At 39.9% G+C, this 22269-nt stretch overlaps 1 protein-coding gene across 4 annotated transcripts in view; it reads left to right on the forward strand.

Moving 5' to 3' along the window:
* sema4c (sema domain, immunoglobulin domain (Ig), transmembrane domain (TM) and short cytoplasmic domain, (semaphorin) 4C) overlaps positions 1-22269 on the forward strand; it is a 111501-nt gene that overhangs the window by 85052 nt on the left and 4180 nt on the right. For all 4 annotated transcript variants that reach the window (XR_008569969.1, XR_008569970.1, XR_008569971.1 and 1 more), the window contains 11 exons: positions 666-820; positions 4467-4529; positions 7571-7669; positions 8968-9064; positions 9611-9730; positions 10984-11135; positions 13802-13977; positions 16374-16518; positions 16869-17082; positions 19164-19279; positions 21375-21532. Coding sequence is in view for 1 of the 4 variants with exons in the window: in XM_054772748.1 (XP_054628723.1) it covers positions 666-820; positions 4467-4529; positions 7571-7669; positions 8968-9064; positions 9611-9730; positions 10984-11135; positions 13802-13977; positions 16374-16518; positions 16869-17082; positions 19164-19279; positions 21375-21532 (1495 nt within the window). In the remaining 3 variants the exon portion in view is untranslated. The remainder of the gene's footprint in view (positions 1-665; positions 821-4466; positions 4530-7570; positions 7670-8967; positions 9065-9610; positions 9731-10983; positions 11136-13801; positions 13978-16373; positions 16519-16868; positions 17083-19163; positions 19280-21374; positions 21533-22269) is intronic.

Here is a 22269-nt window from a genome sequence, read left to right on the forward strand (position 1 = left end):
ATCTTAATACTTTTTTCCTTCCCATGCATTTTTCATCACAATAAAATGCTGTATTATTCTGCTAATAACAAGGTCAGAATAGAAAGTTTACAATAAAAAACACTGACCTGTTGTTGCTGAAACTACAAGCTCTGCTGGTTATTGTAGCGTAGGTTGAATGTAGGCTTAGTTGATGTAGGATGATATGGTTTGAATAGCAGAATCTCTGTCCATCTGTGTTGTATAAGAACCAAGAAATGCGTCTTGAGCTGGATGAAAGCAAGTGGGGGCCATGTGAGGGTTTGCTCGGCTTAGTGGTGTGAATAAGCAAGGACACGAACACATTTTTAACAATAAAAGTGTGAAACATTCCCTTCTGCCCTCTCAATTGAACAAATGTTGAGTTCTATGTTGTAAAGCCGTGTTTCCCAACCACAGTGCTGCAGCACATTAGTGTCGGTGTGCTGCGGGAAATTAACCAATTCCACTTAATTGACCAAAAATTATTTATTTGTGACAAATAATCTTTGTTCATATACTGTATGTATGCCAGGAATGTGTAGTGACAGGCAAAATAATTACATTCTCTTCCACTAGATGGCAGAAGGTACATAATTAGTCCACCTGTCACCATGGCAGACTGGTGTAATGAATGATTTGTATTCTATATTTGTGTCTTCATCCAGATGCGTTGGACAGCATGGCCAGGTTCAGCATCCAGGGAGTATTCAACTACAGCATGCTGACTTTGTCGGAGCACGAGAGAGTTTTGTACATCGGCGCACGCGAGGCACTGTTTGCCTTGGATCCCAATGACATTAGCAGACAGCTCAGGCCACAGGTAACGCCAACAGCACATCCACAGACATGCTGCTTAAAAGCTTTGTAGGAGTTCCGACTGTATGAAGCTACAGGACTTCATAGGATTTGGCCAAGCCACCCCATTAGCCCCTTTTCAGGAACTTTTCTCATTCATCCTGCTGTGTTTTCACCAAAATTACCCAACTAAAAAACTTTGCCCAGAGACCAACCTTTTTCTGAAAAAGTACTTATTTGCAAGACGGGACTTTTCAGATGGCCAGGAATCCTCAGGCTGACTAGAGGAATGCACTTGCAGTGTTTGTATTCATCCGCCATGTTTAGGCTAGTGTATGGACCGCATCATGAAATAATTGGTCAGGCTGCATGAGCGCTTTGAGGCTAGCTCCGCATGAACACCGATGTTTGAAAAATGAATATTTTTGTATGCGTTTTGGCCTGTCGTCCGCACTCAAACCTAAGTTTTTGTCTTTAAAAATGAAGCTGTTGGAAAACTCCGGCCAGAGTGGGTATTTTCAAAAACTCCTGCTCACTCCTGGTGTCTGGACAGGTGTGCCATAAGAAATGGGTGACATTATCTCATGTTTTTAAACTTTATTTATGCAGAAATTAGTGACTTCCGCTTGTTGGTTCCATTTGGTGCAATGTGTACGCATTGTAATATGCACAGGCAATGAAAATGTAAGTAAAAAATATAGGTGTGCGCTCATTTTAAAGATAATGTACATATCGTGTACATTGCGTACTATATTGATGCACAGCTGAGTTATAATGTGCTACCAAGTCAGGTATATGCGTATGAGGTGTGTTAAGAAGCACAGTTACAAAGCCAGCTACTGTACGGAGTTGTAACGACAAGCTACACAAATAGTCCCATTATAATGTGTTTGTGAGCAAGGGTTAACTGGTTGCGGCAACTTTTTTTTTTTTTTTTAAAGCTCCAAATGTATTTGTGCAGTTCTATATGTATTTGCATAATAATTATGTGAAACACTGCAATAATGTCATCACAGGAATTACACAAGGGGTGCTCTAGTATGGCCAAAAGGATACAACACAATGACACAATTAGTTTTATGACTAGTATAAAAAGCCACATTTTAGCACAAGTTTTGACTTTTTCATATGGTTTTAAACTTTTGGTCATCTAATGAACAGCATTAGGGTTGCAATTAACGATTATTTTCTTAGTCGATTAATCCGAAGCTCGTTTCAATTATCAAAATGATTGATATTGATCAATGTGATCAATATGATTAATATGAACCAAACACAGTTAGTGGTGTGGTCTGCAACATATCAGACAACAGGCAAAAATGTCAATCACTTTTTTCAGAAGTCAAAGCTGATGTGTGTGAATATCTTGTTTTACCTAAAACATAAAGATAATAGGTCTGCTTTAGTGGATGACGAAGGAAATTTTAAAAATTCACATTTGAGAGGCTGAAATTACAATTACAAAACACATTTTTAAATCAACTAAGGATTCATTAAATAATAAAATAGTTTTTAATTAATTGGATAATCGATTAATCATTGATGCATTGATTAATTGGTGCAGCTCAAAACAGCATGTTTTTGTTTAAATGCAAATTTCTGACCTTTTTGTCGTTTTGTATTGCATGTGCCCAACTTACTATCTGAAGCTTCCAAATTAAAGTACATCCAGATATTAATAAGTTTTTTATTTCTTAATCACAATTTTTTTCCAAGTGCGGTAATTTTGCCAGGTTAGTGTTTTATTTTAAATTTATTTGGCTCCGTCTTTGCTTAAGCCTCCTTCTATAATAGTCACAGACAGTGGCTAAATATTAAAATTGTAATTTTTGCTGCTTTTGACTGCAAAACAAATACTGCCTATTGCTCGGGCTTTGTCACTTACGATCACATTGTATTGTCCATGTATGTTTTAATTGGACATTGTTTTGTTACTTAAGGGGGAACGTTTTTCTTTGTCTGATACGCAGACACTCACATATTCAGAGAGATGATGAAGCTTGGGAGACCCAATCTGGGTTGGCTTCGCTCCCTCAGTAACTGGCCTGTATTGTGATCAATACAAATACAGAAGGTGTGTGATGGCATCGTGAACAGCCTGCAGCCAGTAGTTTGGGGATTGTTATCTGATTTACTGTAATGAGAAGTTATTAGATACTCACATAGAGATGTGTGCACACACACACAGTCACATGCAAGCGCAGGCTGTTTATGGTTTATGAGTCTTGCAGTAAGATAAGGCCACCTGTTATCAGCCCCCCAGTGTGGAATGTCAAGGAAAGGAGCCAACACTCAAAAGTTCCTCCACCCGCCACCACCATCTGCCTATCACTCTGAATTTGAGAGACAACATGTAAAACACCCAATGGTGTGTTTGTTTGTCTATATGTGCCCTGCGATTGGCTGGGCACAGCCTCGTCCTCCGTGAACCGATAATTCATTTACAGTACTCCAGGTGCCCTACAGCCACGTAACTTCTGCCTTCATTTAGAATGTACGATCGCTAGCAGCTAACAATCATACAACAGGAAACAGGCAGTCCTGCACGAAGGAGATTGATTGACAATGGTCTACAGCCAATCAGAATGCAGAACACAATGAGCGGGTTCTCCATTTGCCAGTCAGGACTGTTGTGGCTCTGTATTTGTATTACTCTGACGAACTGGACACGTCTTCAACTCTCACATGAGTATACAACACCCTCTACTGGTAGCAGTAGTAAATACAATAACAGACGTTCATTCGGGGGCTGCAATGACATCAGCTTCTCTGTTTTTGCTTTGCGCTCTGGGTGTACTGGCTCCCTCTGATGGACAGAAGCAGCAATGCAGCACCATTTTCTATGCATTCTATGCTCTCCTCCAATGAAATGGTTTTCTCAAACAAAATACATTGTGACAACTCGTATTGATCCATTTCTATATACAGTAGATGCGTTTCTATATTTCTGAGGTATAACGTTTGAGTGTTAGTTGCTGTGTGAGGAGTTTAATGTTGTTTGTAAGATGAAATCATGAGGCAGACTGTTACATGGAATAATGACTTCTGCAATGTCCAACGGGTTGACAAGCCCGTTGTGAGTTTATTCCTAGCTCGTGATTGGCTCCTGTCTAATAAAGTTAGCTGACTGGTCCTCACAGACTCGTGCACGCCACAATAAGGTTTATGGTTAGGTTTTTATGGTAAGGTTTTTATACACCAGTGCGGCTTATATAAGAACTAGTCTGTTTTTTCTTTTAAATTTAGTGGGTGCAGCTTATACAGGTATCATATAGTTGTACTTGCACATTACTTACAGACACATACTCTTCAAGGCAGAAGTGTATTGGAAGGTATTCCGTCACAAAAAGCGTCCAATATGGTCTTTATTATTCACTTTGTTTGCCTAATCGTGTCACAAGCTCAACTCTGTGAATTATTGTGGCCACTAGGTGTCGCCAAAAGTCTTAAAGGCAGGAAATGTTAAATTATATATTCTTTTATATATAAGTCGCAGCTGTTTATGAATAAAGAACACCTTTTAATTGAAATGCATTTTACCTGTCCATTTATTGCTTTCCAGCATTCATAAGTGAGTGAATGAACATAATCTTACAACATACAGACAACATGCTATACACTACTGGTGACAACGTGTTTAATAACATTGTGTTTCTTTCTCTGGCATGCAGATTGACTGGCAAGCGCCAATGGATAAGAAGCGGGAGTGTTTCATCAAAGGGAAAAGCAACCAGGTAGGTTGACATAGTAGCCGATGTTGCTCAAAGGCACCACTGGATCAACGTTATTAGTTTCACTTGAAAGAATAGCATTCCCTCTAGTAGGTGCTGGGTTTCAAGCTGGATACCTTCCAGTCAGTACATTGACGTACATTATGGATTTACATACATCCATTTCAATCAAAATGTTATTGAAGAGAATTGAAATAAATTTTAACAAAAAAAAAAATCCAGAATAAAACATTAAATAAATGTTAGAAATGGTTTTGTATTTGACTGAGTCAAAAAAGTATTTGATCCCCTACTAACCGGTAGGCATACAAATTTGTCCTCTCCCTTTAGAAAAGTACTCCTAACCTTAGATAATTATGTGTATACAAGACAGTGACAGACTCAATAGCTTCCAGTGAAACGGCTCCACCACAATGGGCAAAACCAATGAGCTGTATGAGGATGAAATGAGCATTAATTCATAATGCAATAATTCAAAAATGGAAGCGATACACAATAGACTTCACTGCATTGAGGGCTGATGAACACGACCATGTACTATAGAAACTTGGATGACAACCTCCTGGCCTCAGCCGGAGCACTGAACATGATTCATGGATGGGTCTTACAGCTTGACAATGACCCAAAACAAGGGCACGGCAACAAAGAAGAAGCACATTAAGATCCTGGAGTGTCGTAGCCAGTCTCCTGACCGTAGTCCCAAATAGAAACTTTGGACGGGGCTAAAACTTTGAGTTGCCAAGTGACAGCCTCAAAACCTTGAGTATTTGGAGAGTATCTGAAAATAGGAGCAGACCAAAATTCCTTCTGAGATGTGTGCAACTACAAGCAATGTCTGACCTCTGTGCTTGCCAACAAGTCTTCTCTTGGGGAGCAAATCCGTATTTCACTCAATAAAAATTCCTTTTTAATATGTATTTATTGTTTTTTTTTGGTTGTTGTTGATTCTGATTCTGTCTCTTTCTGGCTGAAAAAAAATACTGGGTTTTTGTATGGGGATCAAAAAATGATTTCCTTCACTGTACATTGGTTTATCACATCCACGTATTACATTTTTGTTTAACTGCCGAGGCGGGTCCTCTGCTGTCTTGAGTCTTTTAATGTTACTTATAAGTTGGATTACTTTGTACTTAAAGGCAGACAACAAAAAACTACCCAAAACCTACATGTTTTGGTGTCCATCTGTGATTATTCTGCAAAACACTAAGGGAAAAACCAAGTACCAACTATGCATATTCGGGGATCACCATATGCTGTTTACACTGTGAACTGTTACATTCATACATTGTTTTAATGTAATGCCATCAGCTTGAAAGTGTCCCGTCTGCCAGACATATTTCCTCCTGATTATCCTAACTAATTGCAAAGGCTGTAAAAATGAATTTAAAAATCATGCAAACGTTCCGACTCCAGCAGTGAGATGCGGATATTGCTTTGCTGCTTTAATGGCAACATTAACTAGATGCACAAAGTCATAGCTGGTGTACACATGTAAGCATCTGTTACCAATTCCTTCCAAACAGCTTTGTTGTTTATTGGCCACAGAACAAAAAAAAACATTCAGAAAACTCACTGCTGGGCGTACACATGACACACACATTCATGGTAAGAAAACATTTTCAATAGTCAACATGATTTCAGATCAAATATTCTATCTTTAGAAAGACTAAAATTCTCAGCTTTCTCTGATACTTTCAAAAAGGTAATACAGTGGATACTCGCATATTTATGATTCAGCATTCGCAACCCTGCGTATTTATGGATGTTGATCGAAACTTTGTTTTTTTATTTGTGGGGAAAACCTGTCATTTTGTGCTTATCTCCATAATTTGGCACTTTATAGGTAGAAAGCCCATCTCATTTGCCCTACATTGGTAGAAGTTGCACAACGAGTAGTTAGAGGCATGGCATGCTTCCTCAACAGGAAGCTATCTAGCATGCTCTGCGGGTTCTAAATTTGTATAAAACAGGATTGTTTTGCATGTTTATTATTGTGTAAGCATCTATTTCAATACCTGCATAGTCCGTGTGGTGCAGTTCCATTTTATCTTTAACCTGTGTTACTTGTGTTATTTTTGGTTGCACCGTGAGAGAGGAAGGCATTTGGTTTGATTACCTCCTGTTGGTTTGTGTTGTGTGAGCATACAAGGAAAGACATGAAAACATGAACACTGTAAAATTGTTTTGAAAATCACTATTTGCTTGGAAAAGGTGTGTGACACTGTGCATGGCAGAGGTGACCAAATGTTTTCCGCCAAGGACCATAAACTGAAAGTGAGGATGCAAGGTCCATTTTGTAAGCCAACCCATATAGACATGCTAAGAAGTTGTATGGATTTAAAAAAAAAAAAACATTTCAGCTTTGTGATATCTGTGAAATGCTAATAAAATGGCATTATTTTTCTTGTTAGATTTGTTTTTCTCTTGATATTTTGACTTATTGTTATAAAAAGCTGTTTTTTCCATTTCTGTTTATTTTTTTATAATTTTACTAATATTTCAACTTTCTTGTAAATTTTCTTCTTGTAATATTTACAATATTACATATACATAAATACAATATAATATTTAACTTTATTGGCATTACATTTTTACTTTAATCCCGTAATATTATAACTTTATCCTCAACTCATTTTTCCAAAAATTATTTCATTTTTGTTTTGTTTGTTTCTCATAATATTACAACTTTTAAAAAATAATAATTTTTCCTTATGGTTTCAACTTTATGCTACGAAAATGACATTTCTTCATAATATTACTTTATTCTCTTGTTAGATTAAAATGTTTTGCTCTCAATATTTTGACTTTATTCTTGTAAAAGTACTGCTGGTTTTTGTTGTGTGTGTTTGTTTTTTTTAGTTTTTTGTTAAATTACATATTTAGAATTTGCCACAGGCCAATTTTTTAAAAAAACAGCCGCCGGCCACAGTTTCGACCCCCCTTGTGTATGGGATGTGTATAAACATATTACTGAGGATTTTTTATTTGTTTGAATTTTTTATTTTGTATTTCTGTTATAACAATTCCTCCTCTGTCCCTCATAGACTGAGTGCTTCAACTACATCCGCTTCCTACAGAGCTACAACCACACACACCTCTACACGTGTGGCACCTATGCATTTCAACCCAAATGCACCTATGTGGTAAGTGTCCCCAGAAACATATGTGAGAGGTGTCAACCTAGAATTGAATAATATATAGACGTATGTATCAAGGTTCATGTGTGACACTAATATGATTGCTTTCTAACCTTATTTCTAGGGATGCTCCGATCAATCGGCTACCGATTAATATCGTCCGACTTCTGTGAAAAAGCGTGTGATCGGCATATGCAGATAAATGCCTGTCCACAGCATGCGGCTTGTAGCGAGCATCCCCCGCCCACTTTCCTTCACACTGTGCAGGCGTGCCGAACCAAAAACAAACATGTGTACCGTGGGGAACTTAACTGCCTTTTGTGAGTGTGATATAAGTTTTGCACGTTAAAAAGCTTTAATTTCAGACGACGTTTGAAGAACAAACACTTGACGCAGTATGGTGAGTTGTCGAGGCTCACAATGTGATCATCAGTCAAACGGCGACTGATGTAGCCAACGCCCGTATGCGCATGAAAGTCAGCAGTCTAAAGCAAATATCCTGAAAAATAATTGTATTCATTGGACTAGATGACCTCTGTCAGAGGTGGAAGACACCAGGTTTGCCGACTGGTCTCTCACTTGGAGTCCCGCTGCATGACACCCTAAACCACGGGTGTCAAACTCGTGCCATGGAGGGCCGAGACACTGCAGGTTTTCTTTCCAGCCAGTCACTAAAGCAGGTGATTTTAATGATCAACACCTTCAGTTTGAGGGAAGGAGCTCATCAATTAAATCACCTGCTGAAGACACTGGTTGGAGAGAAAACCTGCAGCGTCTCGGCCCTCCAGGGCACAAGTTTTGACACATGTGCCCTAAAGTATGTACTCTCACATTCAAAGTCTCCTTAAAGAAGGCGTCTCATCCTCTCTAAGTTTCACGAGTGATATATGTTCTCATGAAAAGGTAAGTCAAAAATGTTTTTGTCTAAATGAAGGTGATTTTATGGTTCCCTTTTTCATATCATATAGCCGATAGCAGGGGTGCAACCAGGAATTATGGGGCCCATAAAAAAAATTACGTTGCGTGCCCTCCCTTTTTTATTTTTTAATAATTACCTATTTTTTGGGCCCCCCTGGTAGTCATGGGGCCGTGGAATTGTCCTAGCTTTTCCCCCTTACAGCACCACAGGCCAATACTACTCATCATAAATACATTTTAAAAATTACATTAATCGGTTTCCTGAATCGTCAGCATAAAACCCCGATCGGAGCATCCCTACTTATTTCACATTTGTCATAAAACCATTAACTATCGATGTTTATCACGCTCTGCGTGTGTGTGTGTGTGTGTGTGTGTGTGTGTAGAATGCAGATTATTTCACTCTCAGCCCCACTAGCCTGGAAGATGGGAAGGGCAAATGTCCATATGACCCTGCCAAGGGCCACACAGGCCTAATAGTTGGTGAGTAATTCCCTGTGTGTGTATTAATAGCATACAATACCTTTCCATGTGCTGTTTTGACCAGATCATCATTGTAAATGAGAATTTCTCCTCAGTTGACTTACCTGGTAAACTAAAATTAAAGTAAGGGTTGAGTAAATAAAAAATGCTTTGCTAATACTGACAGACGCGGTCAAACTTGAATTAATGGTTACCTCTTAATTTGTGTTAAAATTGGGTAGGTACACTTTGTAAGAATGCCTTCTTGTTCCATCTCAGCTGCATTTTAAATTGAAGAGCAACATGATTTACAGCTCATAGGCATGGAGCACAAATCCAATCTCTACAAATTACTCCTGCAGGTTTTCACATCTGTTTTGTTGCCATGCAGTTGCACAGGGTGTCCAGAACTCCAATTTAACTGCATGTTCCAAATCATTCAGACTGCATGGCTTAATTGAACCTGCAGACTCTCAGTCTCCATTTGTTCTCCCCCAATGAACCATTGACCTTTGTTATTTTAGCTTGAGTTTAAATAAAACCAAAGTTTTTTTTTTGTTGGTCCAGACAAGGAGCTCTACTCAGCCACGCTCAACAACTTCTTGGGAACGGAGCCAGTCATACAAAGAAACCTGGGCCAGCAGCACTATAGCATGAAGACGGAATACTTGCCTGCCTGGCTCAACGGTAAGTCAGTTAGGAAGAAGACACTGAAAATGCTAAGAGAATTATTGGTATTGAAATACTTGCACAAAGTGAAAGTTATCATGGTGGAATTCATGTGTTATTTTTTTCAAAGAAGCACTGAATTAACAGCACTGAGACAAAAAACAGGCGGTAACTAAACTACTCCCAATTAAAAATAAATGAAATCTAGTTCTTGTGTGTCTCACTGATCATTACAGTAACATTACTGACACCTAGTGACCGGTGTAGAATGCTACATATCAGTACAACGTCTTTGAATGAGTCTTCTGAATGCCTTACATTTGTATTTCAGTTGATTTGCCCATTTTTATGCTTGAAAATGCTTAATTTAGTCAAAAAATATGTACAATTTGCTTAAATATGCATGATTTTGACTAATTATACGCTGTATTCAACCACGAAACAGCACGATTTGTTAATTAATATGTTTTTGAAAGACCATCATGTAGTGAAGCCGCAAAATTCAAAAGCGTGACGTGGCGAGAGATTACTGTACAGGACGTATAAATTACATGACACCCTATGCCACAGGGTGTCCTCATTTTTTCACAACAATATAACCCATACGGAAGATATGGCAGCATACATGTACTGTATGTAATACAGATATCCTCAACGTTTTATAATCTTTAGACAAATGGTCAATTGTTTTCACGAGAATCAAGTAACCATGTCAAATACATTAGAGTGATAACACTGCCAGTGTTCTTCCAACTTTTAATTAAAGAAACAAGAAAGAAACATACAAGAGGGCAAAAAGCGAAATTAGTTCTCGAACCGAAGCACAGCAATTGGACACTGTGACTTATTGTTATCTGTTGAAGGAGGGAAATTAGAAGTGTGTGAAAATATGAATCGTGTGGTAGAATTGATGATAAAAGTTGCCTACGAGCTAAGAGAGGAACAGGTAAAGGCAATCGGTGAGGCAGAAAGGGGAAATATACAGATGAGGCTACGACCTCACCTAAAAGCATTAAATTAGCTGGGGTTTCATCATAGTGTTTTGGTGCCCCGTGGTGGCTTAATCTGCTGCTTTAGAGGCAAATGTTGAAAATAATGGCTGCAGCACTGTAGCCTGGTAATGGAATGTATTAAGATGCAGAAAGAATTCAAGAAAGACACATCAGACTGCATAGAGAGAGAGAGAAAATATACTTTTTCAATAATATAAAGGTGCAATGGGGGGAAAGCATCAAAAGTTATCGACTGAGATTGTGTGTGTGTTTGTGCAGAACCAGACTTTGTGGGTTCAGCCTTGGTTCGAGAAAGCAGCGGCAGTAAAGAAGGAGACGACGACAAAATCTACTTCTTCTTCAGCGAGCGAGCGTTGGAGCTGGACTGTGACACCGAGGTCACTGTGGCGAGAGTGGCGCGCGTCTGCAAGGTAACTCATACACCACGATAAAAATCTTAAGCTCCTTTTACTCTGTGTGGTTAGAACATGGCGCCCAACTGTACCACATAGGAAGCGGTATCGGAAGGTACTGATTTATATCTGTGAACACAAGGAGTACTTTCAATGATACATTCTATAAACTGCCATGTGGAGAGCAATTTTTAGGGAAGGTGATAATTGGGGGAGTTTGTAGTTAGACGCACGGAGGATACAGTTGCAAATACGTCACTGATAATGTTTCTGAGTAGGAGAGAATTTCAAAAATGTATACCGACTTGAAATATTTCTCTGCCGCCCTCAGGTTTAACAAGGTCGTTTGCGGAAAGATGTTCAAAGACGAGACAGAAGTTTCTATGATTTCAGCGACCTTTTAGTCAACCGTTATGTATGCAAGCATATCATCTGCGTAACCTTTAAAGTGAGCAAAATAGAGACAAAGTGCTAACTGTGTGAGGACGTGTGTAATTAAGCACACTGTTATGCCCCTTTAATGTCTGCTCAAAGAAGAACAATAAACCCTTTTAAATGAAATTAGAAACAGATGCCCACACATGATGAGCACTGGAGTAATGAATAATTCAGCGCATCCTGCTGATATTGCTTTTGCAGCGGTATCACAATGTCTACATCTAACTGCTATAATATGAGCACTGACATTTATTATTGTTTTTTTTTTTTTTCAAGAGCACAGACAATCACTGGGGACAATAACAATGACATATCAGACACAAGAGCCTTTTTAAACGTGCTGTACCATAATAAATCCAAATAAAGACCCAATTGTTGTGTTTATAGTGTAACAAAACAATTACTCAACATTTTTGACAGTTCCCCAGAAGACTTCAATCTATTTGTGGCGGTAGTGGGTTGGGAGCGGGGGTAATTTGCATAATTGTAATGGACGTTGTAGGAGAGAGTAAGAACATGGGAGACAAAAAGTGAGTAAAACACATGAAAAACACGACAAATATGTTTAGAACTACCGATGTACTTTCTTCTGTCGCTTCTGTTTGTTGCTGGTTTTTTAAATGTCAAGACGGAGCCCCCTGTGAGTTCTTTGAGATGAAGGGGGAACCACAGCAGCACCCGCCGCCGCCCGTTGACAAAAGCAATTTGTGCTCTCACGTCAGAGTTTATAATTTTTTATTTTGATGTCGTTGTTTTCTTGACAAGGTCTTTCATTGTCAATTTCATTTCATTGTATTAAGACTTTGCACTTTGTTTGACGGTCCTTGAATGTGCTAAAAAGTTAAACCTATGAAGTCGGCACTTTGTCGCTCGAATTTCACAGCTTCGAGCAAGTTTTTTGAAAAACGTATTAATTAATAAATCGTTCTGTTTTTGCGGTTGTATACGGCCTATTTTTTGTCAACAATGTGCATATTCAAGAAAATGTTATGTATTTTGTTGCCTATTTAAGCTTAAAAATGTCTAAATGAACTGAAATACAAAGATAACACAATCAGAAGATGCATTCTACACTGGTCACTAGGTGTCAGTAACGTTACTGTAATGTTCAGTGAGACACACAAGCATAATGACTTGAGCGCCGGAACAACAGGTTTTTCTTGCACGTTTGAATTATCTCACAACAGGCCCAATAATAATAACATAATAATAATCATCATCATCATATTAACACTGCCTACTGTTGCTCGAAAACTCAACTCTGAACCCCCAGCGTCACTTCCTGTCGTCCACACGTCCATTCATTCATTTTATTTTCCTGAATGAACGTCCAAACATCGAACACATTTATTGCAACACACACATAATACACATTCTGTAATACGAGTGTAAAGGTGACTGTAGGGTTGTTGTAGTATATCTAGAGCGTTAAAAACCGTACTTAGAAAGTCTTTTGCATGTTTGAAAAGAGTATCGAGAGTCGTCTGATTACTCGCTGCATTGCACGGTGTTACAGAGATGGAACTCACTCCCGCTTGCATGCTCGGCGGATTCTTCACCTTTTGTTGATGGCTCATATTTAATTATGCACGAGGCAAGAAACACTTACACACACCCTTACTCACTAAATATAGTGACCATGTTGCTAAATTGTCAACACGGATCTCTTCTACCTATTAAGTGTGTTATGAAACAAACCGGTGATCGCCCATACTTGAGGGCGTCAATAGAACTGCTCGGTGATTAAGGGTGCGACAAGTCCGAATGTCTATGCGGGTTGATCTGACAACTCTTTAAGTAAAGTTGATCAAATGTCGAATTAGTACAGCTTGTACTTGGACATCAACAAGTAGCAAGCAGCTGTTTAACTCAAACGGAAAAAAAAACATCCACATGTCCACATGTGACTTGGGGAACACCAAGGTAGGTTGGATAGCACGTGTGCATAAAGCATTTAACGTCCGCTTCAAATACTGCCTTGCACAATGTAACTTCCATTTTACCGTATTATCATTCATAGTAGCAATGCCATAGTTCACAGTCTGACTGGCTTCTGGCTTCCCTGTTCTCGCGATACAGCTTTTCTCCAAAAGAGAAATCTTGTGATGTTTTAATCAAGATCTCCCAACACACCTAGTCTCCGTTTAACTAAGCTTTGTTATACAGTGAACACATTTGACTCTCACAAATTGCTTGTCGAAGGACTCAGATGTAACTGTAACTGACCTGAAACGCCTCGTCTTCAGGGTGACCTCGGCGGTACCCGGACACTGCAGAAAAAATGGACCACCTTCCAAAAAGCCCGTCTGGACTGCTCCCTCCCAGAACGTCACGTCTCCTTCAACAACCTCCGAGCTGTCTTTACACTGCCAGGACAGGACTGGAGGGGTACCACTTTTTTCGGCATCTTCCATGCTCAATGGTGAGTGGAGAGCTCAGTATAAATAAGATTAATTTTGTTTAATTTTGTCTTAATACCAGTTTGGGGTAATGTGACGACACTTACCCTCATTTGCATTGCTAATTTTTTAGGTTTTGATCGAACCCTGAAATATGTGGTTCTAATTACATGTTTGAATGATTTGGCACGTACTCTGTAAGTGGACATTTTGTACGCTCGTCAAATCCAGTTAATAATTATTATCTGGCTTATAGCAACATTGCTTGTTCAATCAAAAATCATGGCACACCACCGAAATTTCCTGAAATGTTTTAGCAAATATCTTTTTAAACCATCAACACAAAAACTGGTTAAAAAGCACGTCTAATATTACAAATGGTCACTTTTTTTTTTTTTTTTTTTTTACATACACTACTCAGAAAAAGTTAAGGATATTTGGCTTTTGGGTGAAATTTCAGGATGAACGTAAAATGCACTATAACCTTTACAGCTGAACTTAAGTTGACCATCTGTTAACTTTTGAATGCACCTGTTTCAGTACTTTTTTCACAACTTGAGGTTCCCTAACACGGGTGAAAATTCAGTTTTGATAGCTGAAAAACAGGAGATTCGAGGAGTCATTTTTCTACCACACTGTGTTAATGACTCATTTGGTAACAAAGTGAAATAGGGAGCAAGGGCGGGGGCCCTCCTTTAGGGAAGCGGAGACAGTCCCTGTCTGGAGGCACTGCTCTTTGAATGGACACTTGTCCTCGTTGATATATCACATTGCAAAGCTGAACCAGCATTGAACTTAAAGCTTTGTTTCTTCATTCAGTTCCTACCACCACTGAAAAGATTAATCTTTTTTTTCTCTGTGAGACTTGCTGGGGATTCTGTCAAGTCCCCTCACTTTGATAGAGATAACATTAAGATAATTGGATTATTTAAACAATGACTTACAGTTTAAGCCATGATCTGAAAAAATCTGCTCGCTTTTTGACATGCTAAGACACCAGCGTGTGTCTTTAGATTCAACTTCTTTGTATTATACCCAGGAGCTGTGTTACGGGCCTTTTCCCAACAGGAACCGCACGTACCTCACAGAACAAAACCCACTTAGGTTATTACCCAACGTGGTTCCGTGCATGATAAGGGGATAACTCATGTCACAGCAGAAATGAAAATGTGTCAACATGGCTACTACTCCTGCTGACTTTGAGCAAAGTGTGCTTATTTAAAGATAGTGTGAAAAGATGGGACTTTAGTTTGCGTATTATATATAAAGTGTCTCCCCAATTATTTGCGATTCAGCATTTGCAACCCCACAAATTCATTTATGTTTTTTTATCAAAGCATTATTTTTTATTTGCGGGTAAACCAACCAACCAACAGGGCTTGAATTCATCAAACCAAACGTCCACTTCACTCATATTGCAATCCAAAATAACATCAACCAAAATAACACCAACATAACCACACAGACTATGTGGGTATTGAAATAAGTGCCTACACACTAATATACTAGTGGTGTAACGATTCATTGATGCATCGATTTATATTCATATGATCCAACTACATCGATCTGTGTCCAGCAAGTTTCCATTCCATCGATCTAACATTGTTTAAAAGGTAATCAATCGATCGAATCGATACTAGGATATATATAATAAGACATACCTAGCTATCATCGATGACAGGAATGTATAAAATCCACTATCCATTGTTCTAATGATTTCATTTGCTTTTATATTTACAATCAAGGCATCCGTATTGAAAAGAACAGTGCAAATGCAACATGGTAATTACGGCCCAAAAAAAAAACTATTCACTTTCATATCTATCTGCAAATGGAATTTCATGAAAGTCTGATTGTGCAAAGTAAGTTGTTTTTTTTTACCCATAATTACTATGTTGCGTTTGCATTGTCCAATTTCAATATGGATGCCTTGATTGTAAATATAAAAGCCAATAAAATATGGATGATTTGATATTATTATAACAAAATCATGCTAAATTGGGGTGAATGGTGGATTTTATACATTTCTGTCATGGGTGTTTCTTGTAGTTAGTGTGGGGTGAAAATGTGCAAAATGTGGTGCAGTTACACTGTGTTGCAATTGTTACTTGTTGTATTATTTTTTGTTGCACTGTGAGTGAGGTTTGATGAATTCCAGTTGGTTTATGTTGTGTTAGTAAGTGTGTAAATGTCAAGCTAATTCATGGCAAATAAAGAGTTCTTCCCTAAGCAAATTAGTGTTAGTGTTCTATGCAGTATTATACCCTGCTCTTTCTATGGCTTGCTGGATGCGCTGCAGCACAGAAGCCACTTGCAGGCGAAACGTCACATTTCCCTCAACGGGATGACAGCTAATCCGTCTCTCTCCTTTGACGCCGCCGCACATCACTAACTCCTCGCCTTGCCTGCAATGTTTCAGGGGTGACGTGGATGTGTCTGCAGTGTGTCAGTACCAGATCAGTGATGTGAAGAAGGTGTTTGAAGGGTCCTACAAGGAATACAGAGAGTCATCCCAGAGGTGGGGGCGCTACACTGGACCCGTCCCGAACCCACGGCCTGGATCGGTAAGAAGCATGAACCTCACATACAGTATTATTATTGAAAGGATATACTGTAGTAAAGGAGGTGGGATGTGGTGATGCAGTGATGGTGGAAACAGAGATGGCACGGCATGAGAAGCTATTAGTGTAATGATGCAGGATGACAAGACATACACAGAAAGTGCTTTAAAGGCAGGGGGAGGTGAGAGTAAAAGAACAAGCAAAAAGGAAGAAGGGCATGCTAAAACGCTTTCTCCTCTGTTTCGCTTCTCTTCATGGTCACTCTGGCCTCTGGTGACTTTCCCTTCTTGACATCTTTCTCTTATCCATTTCTCTCTCCCTTGGCTCTCTTGCTTCTTCTGCCTGTGCTACAGTGTGTAACAAACTCAGACAGGGAGAGTGGCTACAACAGCTCTCTGCAGTTACCTGATGCAACACTCAACTTTGCCAAGAAGCACCCACTGATGGAGGACAAAGCACTGGCTCGCCCTCTACTTCTCACCAAGGGTGTCAACTTCACAAGGCTGGTGGTGGATCGGGTTACTGGTCTGGACCAAAGAGCATACAACGTTCTCTTCATCGGGACAGGTACAACAGTTAATCATCTCAGTACTTTAAGCCATGGTTCCACGATGTTTAAGGGTGTACTCACTCATACAAACTGTGCTTGGGCCCACTTAAAGTTCTAAAGTTCATCACATTTGGGAGCCACTTTGCACAGTTCAAACAAACAGAGCAAGTTGAAATAAGACTCAAAATAATCCACTGTCAGGACATTTGCTGTAATACAGTAATGTCCAAGTGATGGTGCATGCAAACGGGCCAAAGCGCGGATGCTCAGTGTGCCAGCAGGGACCAGGAAGGGGAGGAGGAAATGACAGCCAAGTCGGCATAGTTCCAGTGGCCTAGTGCCTTCTTGAACTGTGCCAGCTAATCTGAACCGTTTCGTGAAATAATAATTTTAATATTTATATTGATATTTTAGCCACTTCCTATACTACTCCATTCTTGATTACACCTAAATTAACTTTTAAGTCACACACGCCACTCAGAACACATCAAAGAAAATACAGTACTAAAATGAAACAGTAATTAAAAGAGAACAACTGCTTACTTTTAGCCCTGTGGTGTTGAAGGCTCTCCCAGAGCTCCTGGTAACACCGCTTGGACTCCATGACTCGTCTATCGTTCTTTACCATTAATAATCTTTATCCTGAATGACGGTTGGTACAGTCGAGCGGTTGGGAACAAAAGAGCGTTTCTCCTCTCTGTCTCTGAGCTTTTTATGATGTTCATTTTCACTTCCATGGTGATAGCTTTCCTTTTCTTAAGCGCCCTGGGAGACGTGCAAAAAGTAAACTCATAAGCAGTGTTATCCTACCGTTGTGTGGCTGAGCAGGCACACACTACTGTATATTCTTGTATGGCATGTGCTGTAACTAGTCCTCAAGCCAGTCTCGTGTTTATGGACCAAAGTTACGTTTTTAATTAATTTATGGGTGCACATTTGTAACAAAGGACCACCTGCACATACAGAGAACACACTGATTCCATCTTGCCCAGACCCCTCAACATATAAGGGAGAGAGTACCTTATTTAGATAAGCAGCAGACCATATTTGTTAAAGAGATGAACATAAAGTGCCTGTAGCAGTAGACTAAGACAGGTACTGGCATCAGGCAAGGTGGCAGAAAACAACACACCATATGGCCGCATTTCTGTTGGGTTTCAATTAAGTGCTTGATTTGCATGCCGAGATTCATCTTCATGCATCAAAGGAAATGTCAGCCTGTGTGGGACATAATTAATATCCCTCGTCAGCGGCCATATGACCCATGTGCGGGTGTCCAGTTGTTGCTAAGTTTAAAAAAAAAACAGTCACCATCTTAATCATGAGCAGCTCAGATAACAAATTCCGGGTAGTGTGACTTTGAATGCAGCCTGCCTCATGAATGAGGGGAGAGCTACTACTTACCATTCCGATCACTGCAGTGGTAAAGTGACTATGGCGTGTGACTGTGGAGAAGCAGCGGACTCGGGGCATCTCTGCTGGCAACACACACACTTGCAAACAGATGAGCGCACTCGCATTAGTACGCGCACACACACCTTGCAATACATGCTCGCTTTTCCTGAGCCAAGTGCAGTCATTCCCACTCGTTGTGCTTCACAGCACAAACTCAACAGGGCCCTTGGCAGACGAGAGCTCATTGTGCCAATTGGGCTGCGGGCTTGATTAGCTATGAGCTGCAACATAGCAAGAGCTGATGAGAAAAGTGCGAGAGGGAGCGCTTTTCGAGTGTTTTTCCCAACAAGATGGAGGCGTGGTCAGATGCCTGCTGCAGTGCCTGTGTTTACTTCTACCAACTTCTTCAAAGTACATCTCATACTTCATAATGATGACATCATCATTACGACAAAGCTAACTGAACTGTCTGTACACAGTTTCAGTAATTCTGTCATATGTTGTGTTCATTTAGATCATGTTGCATTTTTACTGTATTAACATAAACAGACAGAAATAATCATACAACACTAATGATGCCCAAGTACATGTTTTACGCATTTTGACCATATTTTTCTTGACTGGGTTCCTATGGATGTGAATTAAAGTTGTTTCATAATCCTCTTTGCTTTTCCTCCTACTTTTCCTCCGCTGTGTGTTATAGCTCAGGGCTGGATGCAGAGGGTGGTGATCCTGGGCTCTGAAGCCCATGTGATAGAAGAAATCCAGCTGTTTGAAACAGCCCAGCCCATAGACAGCCTGACCATTTCCCACTCCAAGGTAAATACACTGTGTGGATGTTTCATAGGTCCTCTGTGACACGAGTAAAGCTACTGTATGTCTAAAAAAGATATGATATCACCACAGTCCAAGCAGACTGATTCCACCCAGGAACTCAGAAGTATTTGACCAATCAGCATGGATTTGTGACTATTTGTGACTATGACTGCATCATGCTGAGATGTATTTATAATACAGTGTTCCCTCGTTTGTTGGCGGGGGATAAGTTCCCAAAATAATAAGTGAAATCCCAATAAGTGAAATCCCCAAAGTAGCCAATTTAATTTTTTACAATCATTATATATATTTTAAGGCTGTAAAACCCCTCACCATGCACTTTATCCACTTTTCTCAGACAGAATTACATTTTCTCACATGTTTCTCTTGTTTAAACACTCTCGAAAAAGTTAAAACCTTCGTTTGAATTTTAATGATCAACACAAGGAATTATTAAGTCACTCATGCATATTTCGCTCCTGTGATCATGCCTTTTTGTCCTGGTGCCGTTCCGCTGTAAGGTAGCGTTTTTGTATCTTTGTTAAAACATATTGCTGCAGATGAACCGAAGATTGATTTACAAGCTAGCAAACAAGCAAGCTAGGGATGACACAAGAGACATGGCAGGACAAAGGAGATTGATTGACAATAGTCTACAGCCAATCAGGACGCAGAAAACAATGGGCGGTGCAGACAGACGAGAGAGGAAAGAGATAGCCACTCAACTTCCCACAATGCAATTCTTTTTAAAAGGTCTAGGCTCGGCCTGTAACATCGTTCATACGCTGTAATAAAACAAAAAAGAAGCACTCAAAAAAGTCCGCGAAACAGTGAATCCACGCAAGGTGAAATGCGAAAGAGCGAGGGAACACTGTACAGTAGAACCCCACGAGGGATACGATCCCGGACCTCCAGTAAATGGCGAAATACCGTGAGTAATTGATATGCACACGGCTTGCGCATCCCCCTCCCTCCTGCTAGCTTGACGTCGATGTTCTCCTTCATTTCATTTGCAATGAAAGTGACTGTTATAATTGTTACATTAGCTTCATCTCCAGAACCCACCCCTTCTCTCTTCAATTGCCATTGTTTACTCGCGACACATTCTAGGTTTAAGTCCTAAATATGCCTCACACACGTATTAAAATCCTTTAAATTATAAAATGTAACTCAGCACTAATGAATGATCATTTAAGATGATCATTTAACAGATGGAATCAGAGTCATGGTGTAGCCTGTCACAACACACAATTATGGTACGTTCAACGACCGCCGAACAAAGTGTAAAAATCTCAACGTTTGATGAAAAAAACATAATCAGTGAAGCATAAAAGTTTTGACCACAAATCCGCAAATTTCAGGGGTTGTGGAAGCTGGGGATCCATGGTATTTTTTCTGTCTCATTAGGGAAAATGCTGTCACCAAAATATTAGAAATGCCTCTTGTGCAGGTACTGCAGTGTCCCTAATGAATTGTCCAATGATTATCATTTTTGTGGCGTCAGTGCTCATGAATGAAATGTCATGGTACTCAATTTCAGAATCAGTCCACTTTATCCCCAAAGTCTGTGATTCCCCTTTTTGCCCCACAGTAATAATAATAGATGCTTTGACAAGCACGGTGCCATTGCTCTGTTCAGGAATTTTTATGTTATTTTATCAAGACTGCCCTATTTCAGATCAAGTGTTGCCTCGTGAATCCAAAACTCTCTTCACAGTGACAGTAATTACAATCCTTCACCACAATGGAGAATTCAACCTGTGCCCCTTTTGTTGTCTCAGTCTGCCTGCCCTGTGGACACTGTCTGTCCCTGAGGCTATACAGCGACTTGTCCCCCCCCCCCCCCAATGTGTCGTTTTGTGGACAAGCCTACTGTTTATCTCATTTTATTGCAGCTTTCGTGAAACAAGTGCAACCCAGATTGGATTGGAAAGAGGGTCGTGGGCTAAATGTTATTGTAATTGAGAGCGATTATCCCATTATCTTTTCCACCCCTGAAATGAGTCTCTCTCTCTCTGTCTCTGTCTGTTTATCTGTCTTCTCCCTATTCATCCGTCTCTGATCTGCTGGTCTTTTTTCTCTCATTGTCTATCATCAGAAGTACGTGTACATCGGCTCTAGATCAGAGGTTCTCCAGTTGCCCTTAGCCAACTGCAGCCGCTATCAGTCTCAGCCAGACTGTCTACTAGCCCGAGACCCCTACTGCGCTTGGGACAGTGAGGGCCGAGCCTGTGTACGCATCGACCTCCACCGAGGGTAAGACTATTCAGACACTTTTTTTTCTAGAAGTCTAAGAAAATAGGTATTGGCCGCTGCAGCCAGCCCGATCCAGTATCAGCATTAGGTTCCGTTACCCACTGAATTCACAGAAATTTCCAATACCACCTGCAGAGACTTTTGATCCATGAGCCATGTCTGTGCTTTAATGTTGTCAGCAAATATAGCCAAAAGAGCATCAGCAAACGTAGCGAGAAGAATACCAGCAAGCGTAGCAAAAGAGTATCACCAACGTAGCTCGAAGAATACAAGCAAACGTAGTCAAAAGGATATGAGCAAATGTAGCCACAAGAGTATCAGCATACTTAGCTAGAAGAATGCCAGCAAACATAGATGTCTCCACACAGGCGCGACATGCGTCATCCTCACACACGCCAAACACACACACATGTACACACACAAACCTGATGTGTTGACAGCCGCACTAAACAGTCAGACATCACAAACTTGTAACACTACACAAAAATTCTGGGTTGCTACAATATAATAGTTGCCTGTAGAGAGGAGTTTATTGCACCTTATATAAAGTCAACCATAATGATAATTTAGCGAAGTTATGTGTGATGTTAAGAGTTCTGTGTTGTTCACGTACTAAAAATTCAAGGGATGCGGGGGCAACTTTGATATTTTATACTTTGTAAACCAACCCACGTAGATATGCTCAGAAGTTGTATGTATTTAAAGAAGAACAGCCCCCGTTTGAAGCTTTGTGTTAT

This window comes from Dunckerocampus dactyliophorus, chromosome 4 (assembly GCF_027744805.1).
Source record: "Dunckerocampus dactyliophorus isolate RoL2022-P2 chromosome 4, RoL_Ddac_1.1, whole genome shotgun sequence".
Classification (NCBI taxonomy): Eukaryota; Metazoa; Chordata; class Actinopteri; order Syngnathiformes; family Syngnathidae; genus Dunckerocampus; species Dunckerocampus dactyliophorus.